The 24,185-nt window shown below is 48.8% G+C and overlaps 2 protein-coding genes across 2 annotated transcripts; both read right to left on the reverse strand.

Moving 5' to 3' along the window:
* Window positions 1-12,796: 12,796 nt before the first annotated feature.
* Fev (FEV transcription factor, ETS family member) lies at window positions 12,797-16,299 on the reverse strand. Its single transcript, XM_047547619.1, has 3 exons — window positions 16,087-16,299; window positions 15,301-15,375; window positions 12,797-13,386 (listed from the first exon to the last, which is right to left on the reverse strand). Exons 1-3 carry the CDS (start codon window positions 16,136-16,138, stop codon window positions 12,797-12,799), a joined length of 717 nt encoding a protein of 238 aa, XP_047403575.1. The 5' UTR covers window positions 16,139-16,299.
* A 4,221-nt stretch (window positions 16,300-20,520) lies between these two features.
* On the reverse strand, window positions 20,521-23,316 carry Cryba2 (crystallin beta A2). Its single transcript, XM_047547568.1, has 4 exons — window positions 23,156-23,316; window positions 22,265-22,406; window positions 21,086-21,228; window positions 20,521-20,668 (listed from the first exon to the last, which is right to left on the reverse strand). The coding sequence occupies exons 1-4, from the start codon at window positions 23,314-23,316 to the stop codon at window positions 20,521-20,523; spliced, it is 594 nt and encodes a 197-aa protein (XP_047403524.1).
* Window positions 23,317-24,185: the final 869 nt, after the last annotated feature.

Consider the following 24,185-nt stretch of genomic DNA (forward strand, 5'->3'; position numbering starts at 1 on the left):
GGCCTCAAACTTGTGATCCTCCTCCCTCAGTCTGGGAATACATGTATGTACCACAACACCTGGCCCCCGAACTTTCTTAAAATTTATTTTGAGACAGGTTCTTACTAAATTGCCTAGGCTGGCATGGAATTTAAGAACCTCCTGTCTCAGCTTCCTGAGTAGCTGGGATTATGGGGTGCGCCACTGTGCCTGGCCAAATCGCTATGGACAAGTGATTTCTGGGAAGGGACTGGGATTGATGTTGTCTGGAGGACTATCACTTTATTTGTAGAGTTTAATTTTTTACAATAAAATAAATTATCTTATCATTTGTGTAGTTAGAAAATAATAATATATGATCATACATATTAGATTAAAAACCTGAAGAAACTATAAGTTGCTTATTACTATTATTTTTGCATCTTGGGGTGGGTGGAGAACATCTTTTTAGAGGTAGAGAGGCTTTAGAGGAAAAGATTGAGTCATCTGATTCCATGTGAACTTTTTTTTTTGTAGCGGGGCTGGTACTAGGAATTGAACCTACTGAGCTACATTCATTCCCAGTCCTTATTTTTCATTTTGAGACAGGATCTCACTAAGTGACTGAGGACCTTGCTAAATTACTGAGGTTGGCCTCAAATTTGTAATCCCAACCTCCCTAGTTGCTGGGATTACAGGTGTGTACCACTACACCCAGCCCATTTAAATTTTTGAAAGTCAAAAATAAAAAAAATTGCTCTTCATCACATAATTGATTTATTTTCTTCTTAGCATTTGGCCCCCACCTGATAATTTCTGTTACTTATTTACTTTGTAGCCTCTCAATAAAAATGAGGTTGAAGGACTAATGACAAATGGAGAGAATGCATTTGCAGCACCGTATACTTTTCAATAGAAAAATAAATAACACGATGAAGAGATAATTTGCAAAAATAAATGTAATTAATAAATAAACACGTGAAAAGATATTTATCTTCACTATTGACCAGAGAAATTCAAGTCAAACAACAAATGGGATATTGCATCTCTTATAATGACAAAGATCATTACAATGGAAATTCCAGCTGTGGGAAAAGCATGCGGAGATGAACGTGCTAGTTTGGTCTTTTGGGAAGACTTTGAACCAAAGTGTGAGGCAGCATGTTTTTCAGCTACCACATTTCAAGAAATGAGTCCTAAACAGTAAAGTGGGAAAGACCTGACATGGATGCTTATGATTATAACTTTTTTTTATGGTACTAGGGATTGATTCAGGAGCATTTTGTCACTGAGCTACATCCCCAGCCCTTTTTATTTTTTACTTTGAGACAGAGTCCTGCCAAGTTGCTTAGGGCCTCTCTAAATTACTGAGGCTGGCCTCCAACTTGCATTCCTCCTGACTCAGCCTCCTAAATTGCTGGGATGACAGGTGTGCACCACCACACCCAGCATAACATTGTTTATAATTATAAAAAAATGACTACAACATGAATGAACACCAGCAGGAGATTAAGTAAGTTGTGGTAATATCTTTGGGATATTATGAACCATTAAAATTATACATCAGTATAGATTTGTTGATATAGCAAATGACCATGGCAAAGTGAAAATAGTAGGTTAAAAACATTATAATATGATCCCGTTTCTTATTTTATTTTCGGTTTTTAGTACTTGAGATCAAACCGAGGGCCTGGAACAAGCTAGGCAAGTACTCTATCACAAACTATATCCAGCCTTCAAAGATACCTCTCTCTGTCTCTGTCTCTATCTTTCGTGTGTGTGTGTGTGTGTGTGTGTGTGTGTGTGTGTGTGTGTGTGTGAAGGGGGGGACAGAGGGAGAGAGGTGTCTTTAAACAACACTCAGATCTTGACTTAATGGCCATCTCCTTCCTAATGAGTTCAACTCTTCCAGCCTCACTGCTAGATTGAAACAGAAATAGACAAGGAAGGAAGGAAGGAAAGAAGGGAAGGAGAGGGGAAGGAAAAGAACATGGAGAAGAGAGAAGGAAGGAGAGAGGGAGGGGGAGGAAGAGGAAGAGCGAGTCTGGGTAGTGTCTGGAAAAGGAGAAACACATCTAGAGCACTGTTCCCTCCTCTCCCACACATCTTCAAGGTCTGTTTTTCTCTCCTCTAAGCTGTTTCCAAATCTGAATGGTTTAATAATGTCCTTTGCTGGAGGACAGGCCCCTATCTAGACCAGCAAACACGTGTTACATCCACACAGCACACGTATGGTGCATGCACACACACACAGCGTCAGTGCCCATTGGCACATGTTCTTAAAGGATCCAACCAGAGCACTTCTCGGTCTTTTTCATATGTGCCACAGAAAATTCGTTGTCCCTTATTCAAATAATAAAACTAGGGAAATTTTCACATGAACTTGTTCATATATTTTCAATAAGAAGAACGAGCAAAGTGCCTAATATGTAGTAGGTTCTCCATAAAGGAGAGTAGGTGTTAATTCAGGTGGCATTCGAGTTCTTATGTTATGATAAGCATTCATGCATTGGGTTTTTCCCCATTTATCTACTTATGGCAATGAATAAATAACTTTAGAAAAATGACAGCGTTCATGTTTATCTTCAGTTGCCAATAAGTATACAACTGAATATGTATCTTTAGGACATGACTGTGGTAGCTAACTCCTTCTAGATAATTATTTTCCTATTTTTCTAGATGTTCTTGTTTTATGTTGGGCTTGGGAGTTGATTTTTTGGCATGTAAAGTGGATTTGAATTTTATTCTGAACTTTTATAGTATATTTGTTTCACTCTTTAATCTATCTTGGAATTCATTTTTGTATGTCTTGAGATGTAGAGATAAAACTATTTTGCCAAAATTAATAGCAAGCTGTTCAGCCTTTGAACAGTCTTTTCCCCAGCAAATGCCATCTTATTATTTATGAAATTCACACCCATACATGGATTTGTTTCAAGACTCTGCTCTGTTCCATTGGTCTACCTGACTATTGCTGTGCCAAACCACACCTTTAATAACTAGTTTTGCAGTATGCTTATTGTTCTTTTGCTAAAATTGTCTTGTCTGTTTTTAAACATAGTCCAGAAGAACTTTAGAACCTACTCTGTCAAGTTCCATAAAATTTCTCTGGGAATTGGACTGGGACTGCTTCACTTTTATAGATCAATCTGGAGAGATTTGACAATTTTGCAATATTGAGTCATTCCACCCAGGAACATGCTCAGTCTCTCCATTTATTCATGTCTTCTTTTATGTTCCTTAGTGAAGATTTATGGTTTTCTTCATTTAGATGTTTTTCATTAGGTCGATCTGGGATCAAATTTTTATTGCTGTTATAAATCTCTTATTCCCAATTCTTTTTCTTCTTTGTACAAGGTAATAGGAGAACCACAGATTTAACCATGTTGAATTCCTTGCTGGAATTCTATTAGTTATAATTATTTTCCAGTTGAATCTCTTGCATTTTCTAGGCAGGTAGTTTATTGTCTGCAAACAAGGATATTTGAACATCTTCCTCTCTGATATTTACACATAGTATGTAACTTTTCTTGTCTTATTTCATTAACTACCATGTCCTGTACTGTGCTCAATAGTAGCAGTAATAAAAAGATTAAGAGGAATCAAAAAGACATCGTTACTTGTCCCTAACTTTTATGGGACTGCTTTTATATTTCACCAACTGCTTTTGTGTTTGTCTTTTAAATTAAATATTCTGTTTTGTGTGCATTGCCATACAGTAAATCATCTCAAATCATTTTAAGGAAATTGACAAAACTTGAATAAAAATAATTATTCAAACCACCTATGCTTAGTAGAACACCAACTGAACCATATCAGACTATGTGATCCTGTGCAATTTAGGGATATAGAAGGTGGTGACTGAATGACCCCTGGAACTCCTTTCTCCCCCATGACATTTAGACAGTGTGATGTGATACACAGAAAAAGACTATCAATCAGAAGTTTGAGTCTCTCTTCTGCCATTTACTATCTGTTGATCTTTTTTTTTTTTTGTGAATTCTTTTTTTTTTTATTGTAAACAAATGGGATACATGTTGTTTCTCTGTCTGTACATGGCGTAAAGGCATACCATTTGTGTAATCATAAATTTACATAGGGTAATGTTGTTTGATTCATTCTGCCATTTTTTCCCTTCCCCCCCTCCCCTGTTGATCTTATAGTTATTTAACCTCTCAGAATTTCAGTGTTCTCATCTATCAGATAGAAGAAGGTTCTCAGGTTTGTTGTGTCAATCAAATGCCTATGAGAGGAATAACAACATGACTGTTGATGTTGACAAATGTTGCTATGCTAGTCAGCACTATGAATAAATATTGACGTGGGGGCTTAAGGTATAGTTCAGTGGTAGAGCACTTGCCTCCCATGTGTGGGGCCCTGGGTTTGATCCCAGAACCACAATAAACAAATAAATATTGACAGGAGACTAAGGGACAGAGGCAGATTCCTGAATGGGGCCCTGGGATCTCTGTCCAGCTCTGCTTGCCCCTGAGCCAGTGGAGGGCCCTGGAGGCCTGGGCCTCCCTTGGGTTCTCCTGTGACCTGGATGACATGTGTTTACTCCTCGCTGCCAGGCCTGGATCCCAGTGGGACCCATGTGCCTCTCTGGAATGCCAGCCAGGGGACTTCCTCCAGCTGCTGCTACGTAGGTACTTGTGACAGTCTGGTCCAGCGCAGCAATGTTCCTGAGTCTGAACCATTGAGTCAGCAAGCCAGGCCTCTCCTGGGACTCCTCACTCCAGGGATCTCCGTAGGCTGGTTGGAACTAGCAAGGAAGAACAGTGGAGTCCTGCCTCCTCAACTTGCCTACTTTGTGACCAGGAGCAGGAGAAGTACATCTTGGTGTATCTAGGCCCTAAGAATGGTGTGTACACGTGTGTGTGCTATTGCCTGAACTAACATCCATACTGAAGGGAGTGGTGGGAATAACCTGAGCTTTAGGACAAATCTATTTCTTCACTGTAGGACCTTGGGAAGAAATTGTTTTCCTCATCTGTCATCTAGGAATGAAGGTATCCCTCAATATCCAAGTGGGGGTTGACTGTAGGACTCTGCTTGGGATAACAAAATCAGCAGATACTCAAATCCCTTATATGAAATAATATAGTATTCATATATAAACTCCATATATCCTCCTATATACTTTATTTTTATTTTTATTATTTTTTGTGGTACTAGGGATTGAATCCAGGGTGTTCTACCACTGACCTACATCTTTAGACCTTTTTATTTAATTTTATTTTTTTGGTGCTGGGGATTGAACCCAGGAGTGCTTAACCACTGAGCAACATCTCCAGCCCTTTTTATTTTTTGAGTCAGGGTCTTGCTAAGTTGCTTAGGGCTTCACTAAATTGCTGAGGCTGGCTTTGAACTTGCAGTCCTCATGCCTCAGCTGCTGGGATTACTGGCATGCACCACTGTGCCCAGCTTTTTTATTTTATTTTTGAGGCAGCATCTCACTTAGTCACTGAGGCTAGCCTTGAACTCGCGATCCTCCTGACTCAGACTCCCAAGTTGTTGAGATTACAGGCGTGAACCATCACACCCAGCCTCCAATATATTTCAAATCATCTCTAGATTACTTCTTTTTGTTCTTTTTTCTTTTTTCTCATATTTTTTATTGGTGCATTATAGTTGTACATAGTGGTGGGATTTTTGTTATATATTTGTATATGCAAACCTTTTAACAATATAATTTGGTCAGTATCACCCCCAGCACTCCCATTCTCCTTCCCCACCTCCCACCCCCTGATCCCTTTCCTCTACTGATTTCCCTTTGTTTTCTTGAGATTCCCTAACCGCCACCTTTCTTTTTCTTTTTCCTCTCTGGCTTCCATATATAAGAGAAAACATGTGACCCTTGGCTTTCTGAGTTTGGTTTATTTCACTTAACATAATGTTCTCAAGTACCATCCATTTTCCTGAAAATGACATAGTTTTAGTCTTCTTTATGGCTGAATAAAACTCCATTTTGTATATATACCACATTTTCTTTATCCATTCACCCATTGATAAGCACCCACTTCTAATACCCAATACAATGTAAATACTGTGTAAATAGTTGCTGTACTGTAGTGATTAGGGAATGACAACAAGAAAAAGTCTGTATATGTTCATTATAGACCCAATTTTTTTCAAGAATTTTTTTTTTTTCAGTACTGAAACTGAATCCATGCTAGGCAAGTGCTCTGCCACTGATCTATGTGGATCACCTCAAACTTACAACCCTCCTGCTCAGCCTCCCAGGTAGTCAAGATTACAGGCATGTACCACTGCATCTAGCTTTTTTTTTTTTTCCAAATATTTTTGATCCATGGTTGGTTGATTCCACAGATGTGGAGCCCATAAATATGAAGTGCCAAGTGTAATAACACTCTCACTATTAAAGAGGCTGTCATAAATATCAGGTGAAATCATGTCTATGGATGAGCTTTGTAAGCTGTAGAGCACAGAATAAATACAAGCTGATTCTAAGTCTGGTCCTTAGGTGCATGGTCACAGATGTGACCATAGAACAGATGTGTGCACAGGACAGACACAAGAACCATGTGTCAAAAGTGGAAATCCAAGGGGAAAGGGTAAGGGGACTGGAGAATGATCACAGAGAAGAGGATGAATCCTAGAGGCTACCATAAGAGCCTGGGACCCTTCCCTTCTTTCCCCATTCATCTCACTACCCAGCATGCCCTAGATCTCTCCCTGCTGCAGGATAAAAAAGAACAACACTGCCTGGAGCCTCCCTGACAACTCTTGCTGTGTTGCTAAGCAACTTGGCCTCCTCTTCCAGAAAGAAGAACCCAATGCTCCGGGCCTGGGCTTCCAGACTCCTTTAGCTACTTCTTCTTCCTTCAATCTCAAAGAAGTAAGGAAATCCAAGGCAAGAGCTTCTCTGACTCATAAAGGAAGAATTAGGATGCAGAATTGGAGAGTCAGACTGATGGGAAATTGTATGAGCTTGCAGGGCAGACCCCTGCTTTTGGGCTGATCGATGTTGGGGGCAATGACAGTCATGGAGTAGCCTTCTGTGCTGGAATCAAAATAAACAAAGGAGAAGGGTCTAATTGGCATTTCTATTTTACAGTGAGATCACTGAGACTCAGAGAGAGTAACTAACCTTCTCAGTCCCACATGGAATAAGCTGAGATGGGATTTGAAGCTACATTCCTCTGAGATCCCTACTCCACCGTGTTGTTGGTGATATATGCAAGGGTCACAATTCCTCAGACCACAAGGTTCACTAAAATGCATTGATCACTTTGTTTTTTTGTCTGGAGCTCATTGTAAGTGCTGGAAATGGGTGTCTGTGCTGGGGTTGAGCTGGGTTTGAGCATTTTGACCTGCACCTTCCTGGACTTCTCAAAATCTGCATATTCCTCCATGAATGTGATGATGATCAAGGGAATAAGGGGTGGGGGAGGGAGTAAAAGCTGGACCACCAGGATTTGAACAGCATCTCTACCACTAGGTATTTCTGTGATCCTAAGCAAGTTATTTAACATTTTGTCCATCAATTTCCCTCATCTATAGAATGGGAATAATACTGGAACCAATTCCAGAGGGTTGTAAAGGCTAAATGAATGTAAAGTTCTTTGAATAGTTCTTGGCATATAAATGTTCAATAAGTATTTGCCCTTTTTATTGTTACTGCTAGGTAGTCTTAGCACACAAAGTTCTTTCATATCCATGGTGGTTAAGAGATATGGAATCAGGCTGGGCTCAGATAGTGCACTGCCTTTCCTCACTGTGTAACTTTAAAAAACTACTTATCTCCTCTGCACACGGTTTTCTCATATACAAATGAGGGAAATAGCAATATAACAATGTCTACCTCAGAAGATTGTTGTAAAGATCAAATGCAGGGCTTGGGTTATAGCTCGGTGGTAGAGTGCCTGCCTAGCATATGTGAGGCACAGGGTTCCATCCTCAGCACCACATAAAAATAAATGAATGAATGAATGAATGAATAAATAAATAAATAAAATAAAGACATTGTATCCATCTACAATTAAAAAATATATTAAAAAAAGATCAAATGCAATTTGGGTATTAATCATGATGTTGCTAGTTGCTGTTACAGGAAAACCTCTTTCCTCAGGTAATAGTCCACACAACAACCATAGAAAGTAAGAATTATTTTAGATAAAATGAAGATAGATTTAGAGAAAACTAAGTCTCAGGATAGTGTAGACATATTCTCAAGGCCACTTTGCCAGTACCTATTGAACCCAAGTGTGCTTAACCACTGAGTCACACACCCAGCCATTTTTAAAAAGTCTGAGACAGGGTCTTACTAAGTTGCTTGGGCCTTGCTAAGTTGCTGGGGCTGGTTTTGAACTTGTGACCCTCCTGCCCTCTGCCTCCCAAGCTTCTGGGATTACAGGTGTGTACCACTGTGCCCAGCAGTACGTTCTCTTCTTACCCCCCAAAGAAACAGAAGACTCTCTGAGTATAGGAGGTCAAGCTATGTGATGGTGGTTGTGGCTCCATACCCAGTCAAGAGGGTGGTTCTTGGTGAAACTCACCTTGTGGGTCCAGGACAAGGTCCTCCCCTGGGCATGCAGAGGGTATCTGATTGGAACTAGAGGGGGAGGAGGCAGAAGCTTGCTTTGCTTTGTTTTGTTTTTATTTATTTGTCTAAGAATAGCAAACATTGATAGATGTACCAAAGTACTTATATAATCAATCTTTATAGCAACCCCGTGAGGTAGGTTCTATTATTGTCATATCCATTTTACAAATGAGGTCATTGAGGCACAGAGAAGTAAAGTGACTTGCTTGAGGTCACATGACTTGTAAGTGACAGAGCCAGCATTCCAAAACTTGGGAAGTGCAGCCTTTGCTCTTAAGTGCCATGCTATGCTGCCTTTTGATCACAAGAATGGTATGCTAAAAAAGAAGGAAATAGCAAACAGGATTCAGCAGGGAAGAATTCCCAGAAAGAGAAAGACTGCAGTGGATGGGACATTGAGCCACTTGCCTCTGGATGTGAGGCACATCGTCCTAGGACAGAGGAGAGTTATGAAGAAATCCTGCTGAGGTAGGACATGCCACCCAAGTCAAGATACAGTCAGACCCTCATCCCCACTCCTGAGCACAGTGGTCTACTCCAAGCTTGTAGAATGCATGTAGGAAACTAAAGGCTGGCAGAAGGCAATGAGGCAACTCCTGACAAGGAACAAACACATCAAGGACACTTAAGAGACAAGCTGTCGGATCAGTCTTTCTTAGTCAGTCATCTTCTGCTGTGACCGGACAATTAGACAATGCAGGCCTGCAATGAGGAAGCAGCAGTTCATGGTTACAGGAGAAGCTCTCCAGGAGGGCCCAGCCAGAGAGGATCTGGTGGAATGGGGAGCATCTGAGCTCCGGGGTCCCCTGCTGGGTCAGCCATTGAACTTCTCCAAGCCTGTTTCTTCATCTGAAAATTAAGGTAATACCCCTACCTAGTAAGTTTGTAGCCAGATTAAAGGGGACACCACCTGTAAAGCATCAGCATAAGGCAGAACCTGGCATGAAGTCAGGTTCAATGCTCTTGTCAGAAGTCTGTCTTGACATGAATTATAAATACTTCAAGGAGCAAGCTAAGTGGGTTTTGATGCATTTCAAAGTCACATTGATGGAAAGATAACCCGAAGCACAAAGACTCTGATAGAAAGACATCACAGCTGCCCAAGCTCACGTGAGCTAACGTATGAGAAAGTACTTTGCTAGCCTAGGTGGCATGGTTTCTCCATGACCTTGCAGTTCTCAGAGAGTGTGAACGCAGATGTCCTCTTCCTCACCTTGCCTGGTATCAGGCCCCACAATCCCATCTGCAAATGATGGCAGGGGTGGGCTTAGGCATGTGGGGCACTTGTTACTGGAGGACCATGGGTCTGCATGATCCTGCATGGAAGTAATCCTAAAAACAAAGTGATCAAGGGTTGCTCAGGATTATGGAGAAGTGGGAAAAATCTGGAAGGGAAACCAGAAGGCTCAGTCCTAGAACAAGCCTTGAGAGTGTGGCCATGTCATTTAACATCATGGGCCTTGGTTTAATTAACCTCCAAGCAGATAAAGTCATAGCTGCTCAGTCTTCCTCCCTAACCTTGGAGAGGACTAATAAAACAATGGATTTGAAAGCATTCTGCAAAATCTGTAGTGCAGGCCCATGGTTGGGGGCAGGAGAGTGAGCTATGGTTTCATCAATGATCTGAATGAGATGATAGACAAAAGGCTCAGAACTTCAGGGAATGCAAGAGGGGTTGGGCCCTGGAGGGGATAGGAAGCAATGGTGGAATCAATACTTTGAAGGGCCACAGACCAAGGGGTTTTTAGTGACGACAGGCCCAGATTATTAAGGAGCTGCTTGAGGTAAGAGAATGTTTTCTTTAGGGCTTGGGTCAAGACTACAGACTTAGGGCTCAGACACATCAGAGGAGCAGGGGAGCTACCAGAGCCGAGGTGGCCTGGGGAAGAGGACAACCATCTACAGGATGCTGAAGCCACATTTGTCCTAATAGATCACCTTGAACAGATGTTTTCCAACCCTTGGAAAACAGTTTTGTTTTTGTTTGGAACAGAGGTGGCCCCTGAGATTCTATAGAGTAGAGTTTGCAAATCTCTGGTTCAGTTTCATTATTTTAATGAGAATGGAAACACAGAAGACATGTGATCTTCTGAAGGTCACATAACAAGCTAGTTGCCAAACTGCAACTGGAACTTAGATTTTCTGGTTTTTATTCCTATATCTTAGTCCTATATCCTACCCGCTGGGGCTATAGGACATAATGGCATGGAGCCTGCTTATACCAGAATGTTAGTTGAGGAAAACAGATTGGCATTACATTTCAAAAGGCTTAGACAATAGGAAGGAGATATGGCAGTTATCAATAGTGGCTTCTGTATAATGGGATTAAAGGCAATTCCCCCCCCCATGCTTCATTACATTCTTCATCCAACCAATATTTAATAGAGGCCTTACATAAATATTTTTTCACAATTTCTACATTAACTATGTGTTATTTGGAAAACCATTAAAATGAAGTGAAAAATAAAATGAACATGGATACAGACTGTCTCCCTAGATGGACAGGGGTAATTGATCAGCCCTCTCTGGGAAGGGGCACTCAGGCCCAAACCACAATTCTAACTATCCAGCCTTTCATCTGAATTTCCTTTTCTTGCTCACAGGACACATGGTAATTTCAACCGCCTTGTGGAGGACCCACAAGGCGTTCTCCCACCAACCAGGAACCTTCAGTCCCAGAAGAGACATGCCCCTGGGACAGAAATACCAGGACCATGACGGGAGAACCAGGTGATCTCCTTGGGGTGCAGCTTGAAAGCCTGGCTGTCACTTCAGAAGCCTTCCCCAGGGTTGCTTTCCTCTGAGGGAAGGCATTTAAGGTCATTTCCCAGCCAATGAATTTTGCAAAAGGCAGAAGAGAGCATGAGAGCCGGCAAGCCATTGGCTGCAGTATTCAGAAGAGCCTCCTAGCCAGAATGATCCACTCGACCCACTTCCCGGACTTCCCAAGACAGGATCTGTGGCGAAGGGTCAGGATTCCTCTTTTCTCCCTCTTCCCTCTGAAGGAAGTCTGGGACCAACCGGGCCCTCTTGTTCTGGTGGTGCACCAGAGGTTCCACCACGCGGCGCCCAAAGCTTCCATAGGTTTAAGTGTAGTCCTGGCCTACCCTCCTCTGACCAGCAGAGGGCGCGCACCACCCGCGAGAAGGAGAGGGACCCTGCAAGCCCGGGCTGCGAGCCGCGAGCGCAGGACCCGGTGGTAGAGTTCTAAAAAAAAACGAGGAGGAAGATCCAGAGCAAAGATAGCCATAGCTACTGGGGACAGCGAGCGGTCTGTAAGGGAGAGTGAGAGAAAGTCGGGGTGAGAGATGGATAAGATGGGAGGGTGGAAGGGGAAGGTAGGGAAAGGTATGAATGTTGGAAGTGGGTGGAATGGAGGGGCTGGTTGATGGAAGGGTGAGCTGGGATGAAAATGAGATGAGATGGGATGGAGATGAGACGAGGTATGATGAAGGCTAGGCGAGAGGAGGCTGTGTGGATTGTGGTGCATAACGGGATGGAATGGGGTGAGAGGTGGAGGGCGCAGCCGGGCATCTACCTCTTGGAAAGGGCCCACCACCCGGGGTTCCTCGCTCCCAGCCAGCAGCACCCATGCCTGCTGAGCTCTTTCTGGGAGGCCTTTCAGCTCTGGCCTAGGCTGAGCCTCCCCCTTCTTTCCCCCTGAAGAAGGATCCTGGTGCAGTAAAGAACAGAGAAAGGAGGCAGCCGGGAGCTTGGGAGCTTTAATGGGACTGGAAGGGAATAGAAACACACTGGACCCCCTTCAGCCAGATGTGGGCTCAGGAAGAATGGGGACCATAAGTCTTGGGGATAGTGGACTTTACCAACCTTTTGCCAGGGCCGGGGAAGAAGGAATGTGAAAGATCTCTAGGTACTGGGATCAGGCAGCTCCGTGGGGAAGAGAAAAAGAGAAGATTTGGAACTGAAAAGAGGGGGTGATAATGAAGGCAGCTTCTAGGAACCATAGGTGCAGGTGGAGGAGAGAAAAAGACAGGAGGCTGAGGCTCTTTAGGATCTAGAGACCTAGAAGAGAAAAATTAAAGGGAGGGGCACAGTCAGGGACAAGGGATGAGGCGGGGCAAATCTAGTGTTTAAGGAAGATGAGGGGGCTTCTGATCCCTTCCCTCTCCCCAGAGCTGGTGCTGCAGGTGGAGTAAAATCTGGGTTAAAGGAATGTCGGGGGAAGCTCCGGGCTCCCTCTCCGGGATGTGGATAGGACTGGGCAAGGCTCTGGACGTGTGGGAGAGCTGCGCAGCACCGCCGCCCCGTCTAGTGGTAGTGACCTCCCAAATGCGAGGCTGCGGCCACCGCGCCGAAAGGCCCTGGTGGAGGCTGTAAGCCAGGACTTGGGTAAAGCGCGGCGGTGGCGGCGGCAGCGGTGGCAGCCGGGTTCGGGCCGGGCCAGTAGGAGAATCCGGCGGGCGCGACGCTGGCCGAGGCAGCCATGAGGTTGAGTTTGGAGAGGCCGGGGAAGGGCAGCGGGGCCAGGCCGGCTGGCAGCTTGTAGAGCGCGCCGTCCTGGGCGGCGGCTGCGGCGGCTGCGGCGGCGGCGGCGGCGTGGGCGTGTGCGGGTGGCGGCTGGCAGGCCTGCGCCAGGCCCTGGAAGTCGAAGCGGTAAGCGTAGCGCTTGCCGTGCACCTTGCTCATGATGTTTTTGTCGTAGTAGTATCGCAGTGCACGGCTCAGCTTGTCGTAGTTCATATTAGGCTTGCTCTTCCTCTCGCCCCAGCGCCGCGCCACCTCGTCGGGGTCTGTGAGCTTGAACTCGCCGTGGCCGCCCTCCCACGCGATGCAGCCGGCATTCGCGCGGTCTGCCAGCAGCTCCAGCAGAAACTGCCACAGCTGAATCTGCCCGCTGCCTGTGGAGAAGGGGACGATCAGCCACAGGCTAGATGGGAAGGCTGGAAAAAGATGAGGCGGGAAACCAACACAACTCGATGGGAACCAGAGTCGCGAGGAAAAGGTCACATCCAGCCGTGCAGCTACGTGCAGCCAGAGCGGCTGGTCAGGGAAGGGCTGATGGGCCGAGTGGTCTCTGGCTGTTGCAGCGCTTTTGCAACAATGGAAACACAGCGTTTACTTAGGAGGTGTAGCCCTTGGGCGGATGGTTTTGGAGGGGGAAGGAGGGGGAAGAATCTTCTCCGTGGGGAGGCAAGGGCGAACCAAGGCCCTTATAAGGCTTTACAAGGTGAGCAAGGGCCAGATATCATTTCCTCCTTGGCTGGTCAGGGTCGAGCCTGCACAACCACGTCGGGCAGCCCTACGGGGTTGAACTGACGCGTCCCAGCTGGACTACATCCAGAGATTCAGAGGGAAGGGGCAACAGGATGACCCCAGCCACCACTGTACAAGGTCCAACCAGTGCCTGTCACCCAAAGGCATACAGTTAGATCTGGCCTGACCTGTGGTGGTAGACTTCCTTGAGACACCATGTCAGGCAGTACCTAAGGACCTAAGTCCTGTATACTCGATTGGAGGGGCAGACTCTGAGGCTCCCCATCCTAGCTCCCTTTAGGTGGGCAAAGCTCTGTACTGGCAGTACTCACCATTTGGTCTCCTTTTTCGGATCAGGCGGGATTTCCTGTGTGGGAAGGTGCCATAATTCCCTAGGGCCTAATGGATAGCTCTGGGGAGGGGAGATAGGACCGAGAAGCTGTTGTACTAGCCCGGGAATCCTCCGGTTCTTGGTCAATTTCTCTCCAGATTTCCAGGTGGTGGGAAGTAGCCAGAAGGTTTTCCCTGGGTATGCAAGGGGTGAGGGTGTGGGGGCTCTAGAATTTCGTTTTGCTGTCTTGGGGCCTCAAGCTTGAAAAATCTTGATACAAATCCTGCTCCCTTTTAGAATAAAACGGATTTTCCTCAAATTTGTGTGATTATTGCCTCAAATCCAGCCGGGTGAACCCCTCCTCCTTTTTCAACCACTTGCTCTGATCCCAGGAGCTTCCTTGTCCTGCAACTTCAACCCCAATCTCTCCAAGCCAACCCAGCAAGGAGGTGCCTGGCTCCGGGTCTGACATTGAGTTTTAGAGTCAGAAGCAATGGAGGGTTTGGGTTAAAGTGGGCACCTGGCACCATTTGCTGAGGGACATAAGAGACGTGGAAACCCAGCCCTGTTGGGTGGTAATGCTCCCTTCCTTGGGGGAAAAGAGGCTGCCAACCTCTGTTTTGTAGATTCTGTAGCTTGGTGAGATCTAGAATGCAGGCTGTGGGGAGAAGTTGTTTGGAGGGTCAGCCTCCAATTTGGTATTTTAGTGCTGAGGCAGCACCAATGGGCTAAAAGGGAAATTGACCACAATTGTCCCCTCAGACTTGGTGCATGGACTTGCCCCGACATCATCTGGCTCAGGTGGGTAAAGCAGGAAAAATGGGCAGGGGTTTGGCTACTGGGCAGCCCAGCGTGGCGGGGACGTAATTCTCTGGGTCACCTCTGCAGCCTTGCGCTCCTGCTGCTGGTAGAATAAAGATGCCAGGCCCCCAAATCTGGAAAACCATATACAGCAGAAAAAGATCTGGGGGCCGGGAAAGTTGCAGGCTGCCCTGGCTTACACACTCAGTACTAGGATTCAGAAAATGCAAAAGCCAAAGGTCAAAGGAATGTCTCCCCAAAGACTTCCCCACAGTCAGTCCAGGGCCCCATGCTTTACAGAACCCAGAATCCACATCGCTCCCACCCTGTCTGGTGGCAGTAGCAGCCGTTCTATTGGGATCCGTGCCGGGTCCCCCATTCACTGCCCAGTATTCACTCCAACTGCCCAGTGCACTGGCCAGCTCACCTTTTTGCACTGCGGGGCTCAGAGGCCCCCAGCTCGGGCTCTTCCCTTCCTTGAAGAGACCGTCTCCGACGGGATCTGCGACATCAGAAGAAAACAGTCAGGCGGACCCGAGCTGAAGTTGTGGACTTGACCGAAAGCACCCGGGACCAGGTCTCCAGGGTCTGCAGTGTTCTGGGGGCCTGGGCCACCCAGCTCCTCCTCTGGGAGTCCGGCCCTGGCGCGTGCCGCGCAGAGCCCCTCCGCAGCGCCCAAGTCAGGAAACGCGTCCAGGAAAAAGGAAATCCGCTTTCCGAAGGGGCCGGCTGGAGCCTTATAAAGCCGAGCGGGGATTGCACCAGCCGAGCTTGGGCGAGCGGAGCCCCTCGAAGAGAAGAGGAGGGCGCTTGCAGGGACTCGCGGGTGCGAAAGCTCGGCGCGCCAAGGTGAGGAGCCATGAGGGCACAGGGGCGACGCCCGGCGTCCTCCCATGGCTCGAGCACAGACTCCTCCACCACTTGGAAGACCTCTGCTACCCCGTCAGGCTTTTCTGGGCCCCTGAGTCCCGGTCTCATCTTCCTAGGCTCCCAATCTGCTCACTTCGAATCCTCTAGACCCACATTGAAACCCCAGAGCTCTCTATCTACCTTTAAGGTTCCCTGCAAGTCCTAAATTGCAATCAGTCCCCCACCCCGCAATCCGGATCGCATCCTCTTCCTTTGGACCCCACAATCCCCTATCCCCAAACCCTTAGTCTAGACTTCCCGCCCAGGGTCCTGGTGCCTCCAGCCCCCGGCTGGTCCCTGGTACCTGGCAGGTACATGTTGATCAGCAGGGGCTGGGAGGCGCCGCTCTGTCTCATCGCTGCCGGGGACTGGGCGGTGGGAGATGGGGGGGCGGGGGAGGGGGGCGCGTCAGGCTTTGCGCTTCGGGGACACCGATCCCCGCCCGAGGCGACCGTGGGTGACAGGGTGGAGAAGACTGCGCCGGGTCCGGCAGGGCCTGGCGGGAGGGGGCAGCCGGGGTGTGGCGAGGGGTGGGGGTGGGGGTCCTGGAGCGACAATCTATGGTGCTGCTTGGAACCCTCCGGTCCCTGCGCGGGCAGGGGCCGCAATTTCCGTTTTAATTAAAGTGCGGCCGCCTGGGCCCCCCGGACCCCGCCCCCGCCCCTCTTATCTTCGCATCGCAATAAAGTCTCCAACGCGCCCTGCCACAGCCAAGCGCACCCGGCAGCCCCCCGCGTCCCGCAGCCAGGGAGACGCGCGGGGGATGGGCCCTGGCCCCGCGCTCTGATGGGGGGCGGCCAGCGCGTTTCTTTTCTGCCTCCTGACTCTGCAAACAGTGAAGGGACAGGGTACCTGCCTCTCTTCGGACCCCCGAGGCCACAGTTCCCCTCCCCAGAGTCTTTCTTCAGTCCGCTCCCGCCCCTCTTATTGCTCACTCTCCTCCCCTCTCCTCCCCCTACCCCCACCCGGGTTCCCGTCTCCAGGCTGCGTTATCTGCATCTTCACTTTAAATTTCCGCTTCCCTCCCTCTCGCCTGTCGCTGCGCTCCCGGCCTTGCAGCCGTTGCTCCCTTTATCTCTGCCCACCCCCGCGGTCCTCTCCCTCCTCCTCTTCTCCCACTCTCTGCTCTTCCCTAGAGACCCGATCCCCTTCTATGTCTCCTCTTGATTTCACTGGTTTCCTGCCTTTCTATGGTCCCAAGCTTCAGGCAGGTCGCTGGGGCATCTCCCTTGGCAACTTCTCCTGGATTACCGGCTCCCTTCCCTTCCCCAACCTCTTTCTAGGTCTCTCCTTGCCATCTAGTCTCTCTACCTGGTTTCAGTCCTGCTCCCATCCTCTCTTCCATTTCCTTTTTCTCACCTCTTCTTTTCTTGTTCATTCACTTTCTGCAAAGTGGCTGTGTATGGGTCTACTCCAGAGACATCGAAGGTCTGTACTGGCTTTTCTTGGTAGGCTCCTGATTGCCCCTTCCACCTCCCCCTACAACTACTTCTCTCCCATCCTTATCCATTCCCTGTAGTCCCAGATTGTCCCCCAAACCCACTGTCACAACCACTCCCTTGCTGATTAACCCTGAACCAGGCTATAGCCCTACAAGAGTCAAGGACTGTTTACTGTACATGGCATCTCCTAGTTTGAGCAAAAAAGCTGATGTGGTTCTCTGTTGGACTAGGGTTTCTGGGTACCTCTGGGACTTCCTGGCTCTGGAGAGGCCCCCTAAGAAGGGATTCTAGCTGAAGATGGGGCCCTGGGTCAGAAGCTCACCTCTGTGGCCATGCAGTAGTACACTGCGACTACCGACAGAATTAGTATTCCCAAGATCCTTCTCTGAGGAGGCCTGGCAGAGGGCAGATCCCTCTCATAGTCCCTGGTCCTGGGCTGCCTGTTTGAGGATGACTGGGCTTCTGGGTTTTTGCAGTGCCCTTGTCTGTGATTACTTGCTATGACTGCTGGAGTGTTCGCTTTTGCTAGTGAATGGTGCAAAGGAACTAGAGAGGACTGTGGTAAGGCAGAGTCTTGGGGGGAATATGGAGGATCCCAGACCTCAGAGAATCCTAGAAAGATGGGGATAGGGGCTTCAGGATGTGTACACGGAACCTGGTGAACCTGGTGGAGCAAAGAGAGGGATTGGGATGTCTCCTGGGGACCAAACTCACAACTCCATAGGAGGAGAGGACCTTGAAGGCGGGGCCGAGATCTCATGACCTATTACTGCTTTCCCCAACCACTATTGACAACAGACAACAAGGAGCAGGAGGGAAGAGCTGGGAGAGCTTGAAGGCATCAAGGTTCATCCACTTAATCTTCTTAGCAGGGCAGGAGGCAGAGGCAGAAGGAAGAGGTACTCAGGGGATCTGCCCAGACAACCCAGCTCTGAGCTAGGCAAAGATTAACAGTGCAGGCTTTGTTCCCAGCCTGACCAAGGACTAGGTGCTAAAGGGTTGAAAACTAGCAAAAGTTTGTGTGTAGGGGGTTAGTTTCCCCCCTTCACATGGGTCTTGACCTCCTTTATTCTGTCCTGATACCAGTACAATCAGGGTAGAAGCCAATGGAGAGTCCGTGGTGATTTCTCTTCTATCCTGCTTCTACCTGGCTGGGTGCTGGTGAGTCTTCTTCAACCCCCATTCCCTAACTGCCAATGGATGTGGGGAGCAAAGCCTGAACCCCCAGTCCAGGAAAAGCTAAAAGATCCATGCCGGTGAAGGCTGCAGCAAATATATATTACCTTCCCAACTTCTTCAATATACAGAAGAAGAAACTGAGGCCCAGAAACCAATGCCCTGTTCAGGGTCCTGCTGATGGTTCCTGAAGCCACGTTGTTGATAGTTCTCAGTGACCACAGAATCTCCTGGAGGGAGGGCATTCAGTCAAGTGCAGGCACCAGATCTCCCTTTTTTTTTTTTTTTTTTTCATGGCTCACTCTGGAAAGAAGTCTGCTGGATTCTGAAGCCAGTTTGTATGGGTTCTGGGTTCAACTCCTAGCTACCCCCAACCTAGTTGTGTGATTTTGAAGGAAGTCTCCTTCTTAGTAAAATGGGAATTATAGTATCCACATATAGAATTAAGTGTTTTATATAAGACAACTTCTGTAAAGTGCTTAGATGAGTTCTATACATCTACCCATTGTTACTAATATCACTCCTCAAAGGGAGGGGAGGAGTCTTGACCAAGGACCCTCACACTCCTCAGAGGCCCACGGAAGTCTGCGGCTCTGCTGAAGCCTGAGGTGTTAGTCATAGTTCAGGTCAACCTGTCCTGGATTTGGCATCATGAGCCTTGTATTCAAAGCATGTCTTTGTCATCAAGTAAGTGGGTGATTTCATCAAGTCCTAGTTTCTTAATTAGTGAGAAAGATGAAGAATAGAAAATATTAAGAGGATCAAATGTAACAAGGGCCATGGACTCTAGAGGCCATTCAAGTGTAAAGTAGAATTCATACCCCACCTATAGGTTTGTCCCTTAGGCCCTGATCCAACCAAAGACTCATGAGGGGCAAGTGTAGGAGGCCCCTGCACTGACTGCCCCAATGCTCTCTCATAACAGCACAAACCTTTTCAGGGGTTTCCCATTACCTTCATACAACAATCCCTTGAGACAGGAACCAATAGCTCCAGTTTATGGGAAGGGAATCAAAGCTCATGGATGCTGTGTGATTGGTTTCCAGATATTTTGACTTTTGGCCCAGGATTTTTCTCAAAGGAGCAACCGCCTTTCTTTGCATGGCCCAGGTCCAAGTCAGACTGTTCTCCAATATCACCCTGCCTTGTCTGGGCTAAGAAAATGATCTGGTGTGCCCCTCCCCATTGGGGGCTGGACAACACAAGAATCCCTGCAGGAGAGGATGGGGGGAGTTCAAAGGGCCTCAGGAAGTTCTGCCTACATGGAGGAAGGGGTACCACTAACTGTTCCAAAGGAGTTCCCAGAGGAAAACCCACTGGTGCCAGTCCTTCTATACTCAACCCTGCTACGACAGTGAGTTTCTGCCACTTGTCCTAAAACTCAGTTGCTAAGACTGGCTTTGAACTTGTGATCCTCCTGCCTTAGCCTCCAGAGTCAAGGGGATTACAGGCATACACCACCATGCCCAGTTTGTCCCAGAACTCAGATTCATCGTGTAAGTGACTGAGGGACACTCCAGCTCACCTGTCCTCTGTGGTTATTCAGACAAAGGACCTGGGAATGGGGAAAAGGAGACTACTGAAGGAGCCTGGTAGTATTCTCTGACTGGGTGGGGAACCAGGATGAAGATAGGCGGAAGTGATAAAGGCTGGGTGCCAAAGAGAAACCAACAGAACTTTGGCATAGAGTTAAGGAAGTTATGTCCTGTGTGGTGGTGGCACCTGGTCCAGGGTGTGTGTAGAGGTTGAAATCCAGCTAAGAGCCCTGCTGTGGGGGTTTATCCATCCAGAGGATGACAAAGGTGCCCTGGGTTTGCAATACCCCTGGCCCGTATTGGTAGGCCTTTGTCAATAGGAGGTGTGAATGTATTTAACAGAAGCCCCGCAACTCTTACCAGCAGTTTCTCCTCAGCCCTCCCAGTGCCTGCCCACATCCACTGAAGCCAGTTTATGCTTGATGGTCAAGGATCCTGGGCCTGAGGGGAGGATTAGGTTGTGATCCTCAGAGTGATGATAATGGAGATCACAAAGCGAGACACCAAGAAGGAGGCAAGAGGGGCAGGCAGGTTCAGGATCCTTTATTTGAGGGCCCTCCGAGGAGGTGACTGGGGCCATGGAACCTAGTGCTGGACTCTCCGAATGGACTGCAGCTGCCCGGTGTGGGCCTGTGTGCCAAATTCGCTGTAGGTACGGAATTCCCCACTATGTCGGTCCCGCTCTAGTACGTACTGGTAGCCTCGGTAGCCTGGGTACTGGTAGGCTACCCACCTAGGTCAGTGAGGAAACGGTGGTGAGTAGGCTCTGCTCCTGCCCCTACCCATGCCCTCCATTAGTAGTTCCCCTTCCCAGGTCCCAGCCCTCCCAGCTGGTTAAAGTACCAAAACCAGTGATGTAAATCTCCCTCCCTGGATCTCTTTCCTGCCCTGCAGACTCCTCTGGGTCTCCCCATCACTTGTCTCATCCAGCCTCCTAATCCCAACCTCCATTGCCTCCTCACCCTCCCTCTCCCTCATTGTTCTCCTGGTTCCCATTCTTCACTACCTCCTTCCTCCCTCCATCCCCTCCCTTCCCCTTGCCTCCAAGTTCCCTTGTCTGTTAGAGCCCCTTTCACTTTTCCCCAATCTCCTCCTTCTATCTCATTCCTCCCTGTTCTTCCCACTTTCCCTGTTTTGTTCCAGGACTCACGCTCCAGAGCTGACTTTGAGGGAACCCACATCCTTGCTGGCCCAACCCATGGAAGGCAGGGATGGATAGTCATCACTGAGTTCAAATTTGCAGCCCTGGAAGTTGTCCCCCTCAAACAGTGTCACACGGCTGTCACTGTGGTTCTGAAGCACAAGAAGGGGGACAGAGAGATCAGTCCCCCAAAAGAGTGTTAATGAATACATCCTCAGCTCCATTTCCCCCATCCCCTGCCCAACACAAGCTGTATAGACTCTTATGCCCTACAAGAATTTCCAGAATTCATTCTCTGGCAGACTGACAAGCTGGGATACTCAGAGGCCCCACCTGGCCCCTCCTTTGGTTTTGGGCTGATGTGATAAAAGTGGTGTATATGGGGGAGGTCCTCAGGGACATTTTCAGATCAGGGCTAGAGGGCATCTTGTGACATGGGCCTGTTTTTCTGGAGGAAAATCAGAGGTCCTATGGGAAGTCTGGCCCACTAACCAAGGTAGTTCCCTAGGTCTCATTGACTACCCAATTCTCTGCCCAACATCCTGGACACAACCTCTCATAGGGTAGGGCCCAGCTAAGGGGTACTGGATGGCAGAGGCAGAACAGACAGGCCAAGGTCTCAGTGTTTGTTGCCTCTTGGCTTTCCTAATGCTAGGGTCTTCCCCCTAGAGGGCTCTTCAGCCTCTTGGAACAGAGAACTGGGCTGGTCTATGTCCTGTGCCCTCCACTCCCAGCTCCAGTCTGCACCAGTACCTAAGTCAGCATGGATGGAAAGAGAGGTTTCATTTCCATGTTAACTCTTTGTAACCTTGGGAAGTCACATTGCCTTCTGAACCTCATTTCCACAACTGTATATGGAGCTAAGAGCAGCTGCCCCAACCACACAGGGCTATGTGATGACAGAGGTTCTCGCTCACACTAGTAATGAACTGAATATGAAGAACCATGGATGCACAGGACTGACAGGCCTCGACACTGTCCGTGGTGCTGATTTCCAGGCATCTGGTGCACCAATCCCTATGTTCGGAGACCCCTCTGGTTCTTGTTCCCTCTGGTTCCGTTACCACCTATCTAGGGGTGTGTTTCCACACCCTCTTGTAAGGGGCGAATGGCCCTTCCGGGGCACCGTGGTGGGGCCAGGGCCTGGAGCCAGGAAGCAGGAGATGAGGGGAAGTAGGCTGTGCTCACCGCGCAGAGCACTGGCCGGAAGGACAGCAGCTGGTTGCTGTGGTGGCCGCTGCTGCCACTCCAGGCGCTCCAGCGAGGATAGTCTCCCTTCTCCAGAATGAATTGCTGTCCCTGGAAGTCGGGGTACTCGAAGCCCACCCATCTGGTAAAGGAGAGGGGGAACTAGGAAGCATCTGCCCAGATTCACTCCTTCCTTCCCTTCCCTCTTGTTTGCCGTGGGTGAAAAGAAGAAACGCAATTTCTTTCTCCAACCCCAGGCTCTTCCCTTGACATACACGTTGCATGGCAATTCAATCCCTCTTGAAGTTTAAGACCCCCAAACTGGCAGCTCTCTGGGGTTTGTGTGGCCCAGGCTTCCCACTCAGGGCACCGCAGGTTGAAAGGAATTTTTTAGGTTACAAAGATCATCTGACCAAGACTCCTACCTCAAGGATTTAGGCACCTACATAGGAGAGCACTGGAACCCCCGCCTGCTGAAGCAGAAACCCCGTCTGGCTTGCCCAGAAGTCCCAGGCTGGGGTCTCTAGGAGACCAGAGTGGGGTCAGCTGAGGGATTTTGGCTTCTTTTGTTAAACAAAGTGCAGAGTTATCTAATTTTGTTCAGAAAAAAGCGGTGGGAAGATATAACTACACAGGAAATTCCTTTGGTGGTCACGCTGGCCCCCCCGGGTTGCTTCTTGCCTTTTTCTCTTTAGGGCATGAGGACACAACTCTCCCGCGATTTGTCTTGTGACAGGTCCGGAGTTTTGGAGAGGCCAAGGGGTTTCCCATGTTGGTGAGTCTCCCCCAGGGTTTACAGGGTTGGAGGCTGAGGTCCCCGGATCCGAGCTTGGGAAGGGGGAACCTGGTATCCCCTCAACCCAGCCCAGACGCCACTGGGAGATCACTCACGCGCCGTTCTCCACCTTGACCGAGCGCACCCTGCGTAGGCCTCCGCGCTCACTGATGTTTGCGCAATCGCTCAGCAGCTGACAGCGACGGCCTTGGAAGTCTTCCTCATCCCAGAGCGTGAGGCAGGCGGGCGCCGGGCCTGGCGCGGGGGCGCTGCTCATGCTGCTGTGGACAGGAAGGGTGGGACCACGCACTCAGCTCTTGAGAGTCCCTCTGTCTAACCAGAGCATGCCCAACCCCGGTAGCGTGTGAAGGACCCCGGGGCTGGGCCAGGCCTGGCTCTGGACCCGGGCTGCCAGGGGCTCTCCCTCATCTCGCCCTCCCCCACCCCAGCATCGGGTATTCACCGGGTGGGTGAGCGCCGTACTCGAGGCAAATGGAGAGGCTGCGCGCGTGCCTGGCGTGCGGGCCTTTATACCCAGGCCTGATCCCCGCCTGGCTCCCTCTCCCGCTGGGGGGCGCTGAGTCAGCAGAAAGGCTGTGGTCCACTCTAGTTTTCCCTAGGGAGCCGAGGCCTTTCCCGAAGCCGCCAATCTGGCCCCAGCCCGAGGGGATTACAACAGAAAGTGCTGAGGTGCACATCGCGCCCCTGTCAAAGCCTAGGCTGACTCTGCTCTTTCTTTCTTTCAGGCCTGGGCCAGGCAGAGTGCACTTAGCCTCGGGGTGAAACGCACGATCCCTGGCTCAGACCATCGGGCATGAAGGTACCAGGCCTGCCTGTGGCCTCCAGTTGGACCGCACTGGAGCTGACACACCGCGGAAGTTCTTCTCAAGGTCTAAACTCCACCTCTTCTTCAGCCTTAGGTGGAAGCCTCTTTTGGTTCATGCTAGAGTGGAGGTACAGAAGGCTCTCCTCAAATAACTCTTCTCACGCACTCAGTCTTCCTTCTCCTAGAGGAACAGTCCATCGAGGTCCCTTTCCTCCCAAGCTCATTTTCCAGATCCCTAGCCAAGAGCCTTGGAGTTTTCTCCCATCCGGGAATCAGGAGGAGGTGACCATGACTCGCCACAAGGCGGCACTAACTCAGGA

This window comes from Sciurus carolinensis, chromosome 3 (genome assembly GCF_902686445.1).
Source record: "Sciurus carolinensis chromosome 3, mSciCar1.2, whole genome shotgun sequence".
Lineage (NCBI taxonomy): Eukaryota > Metazoa > Chordata > Mammalia > Rodentia > Sciuridae > Sciurus > Sciurus carolinensis.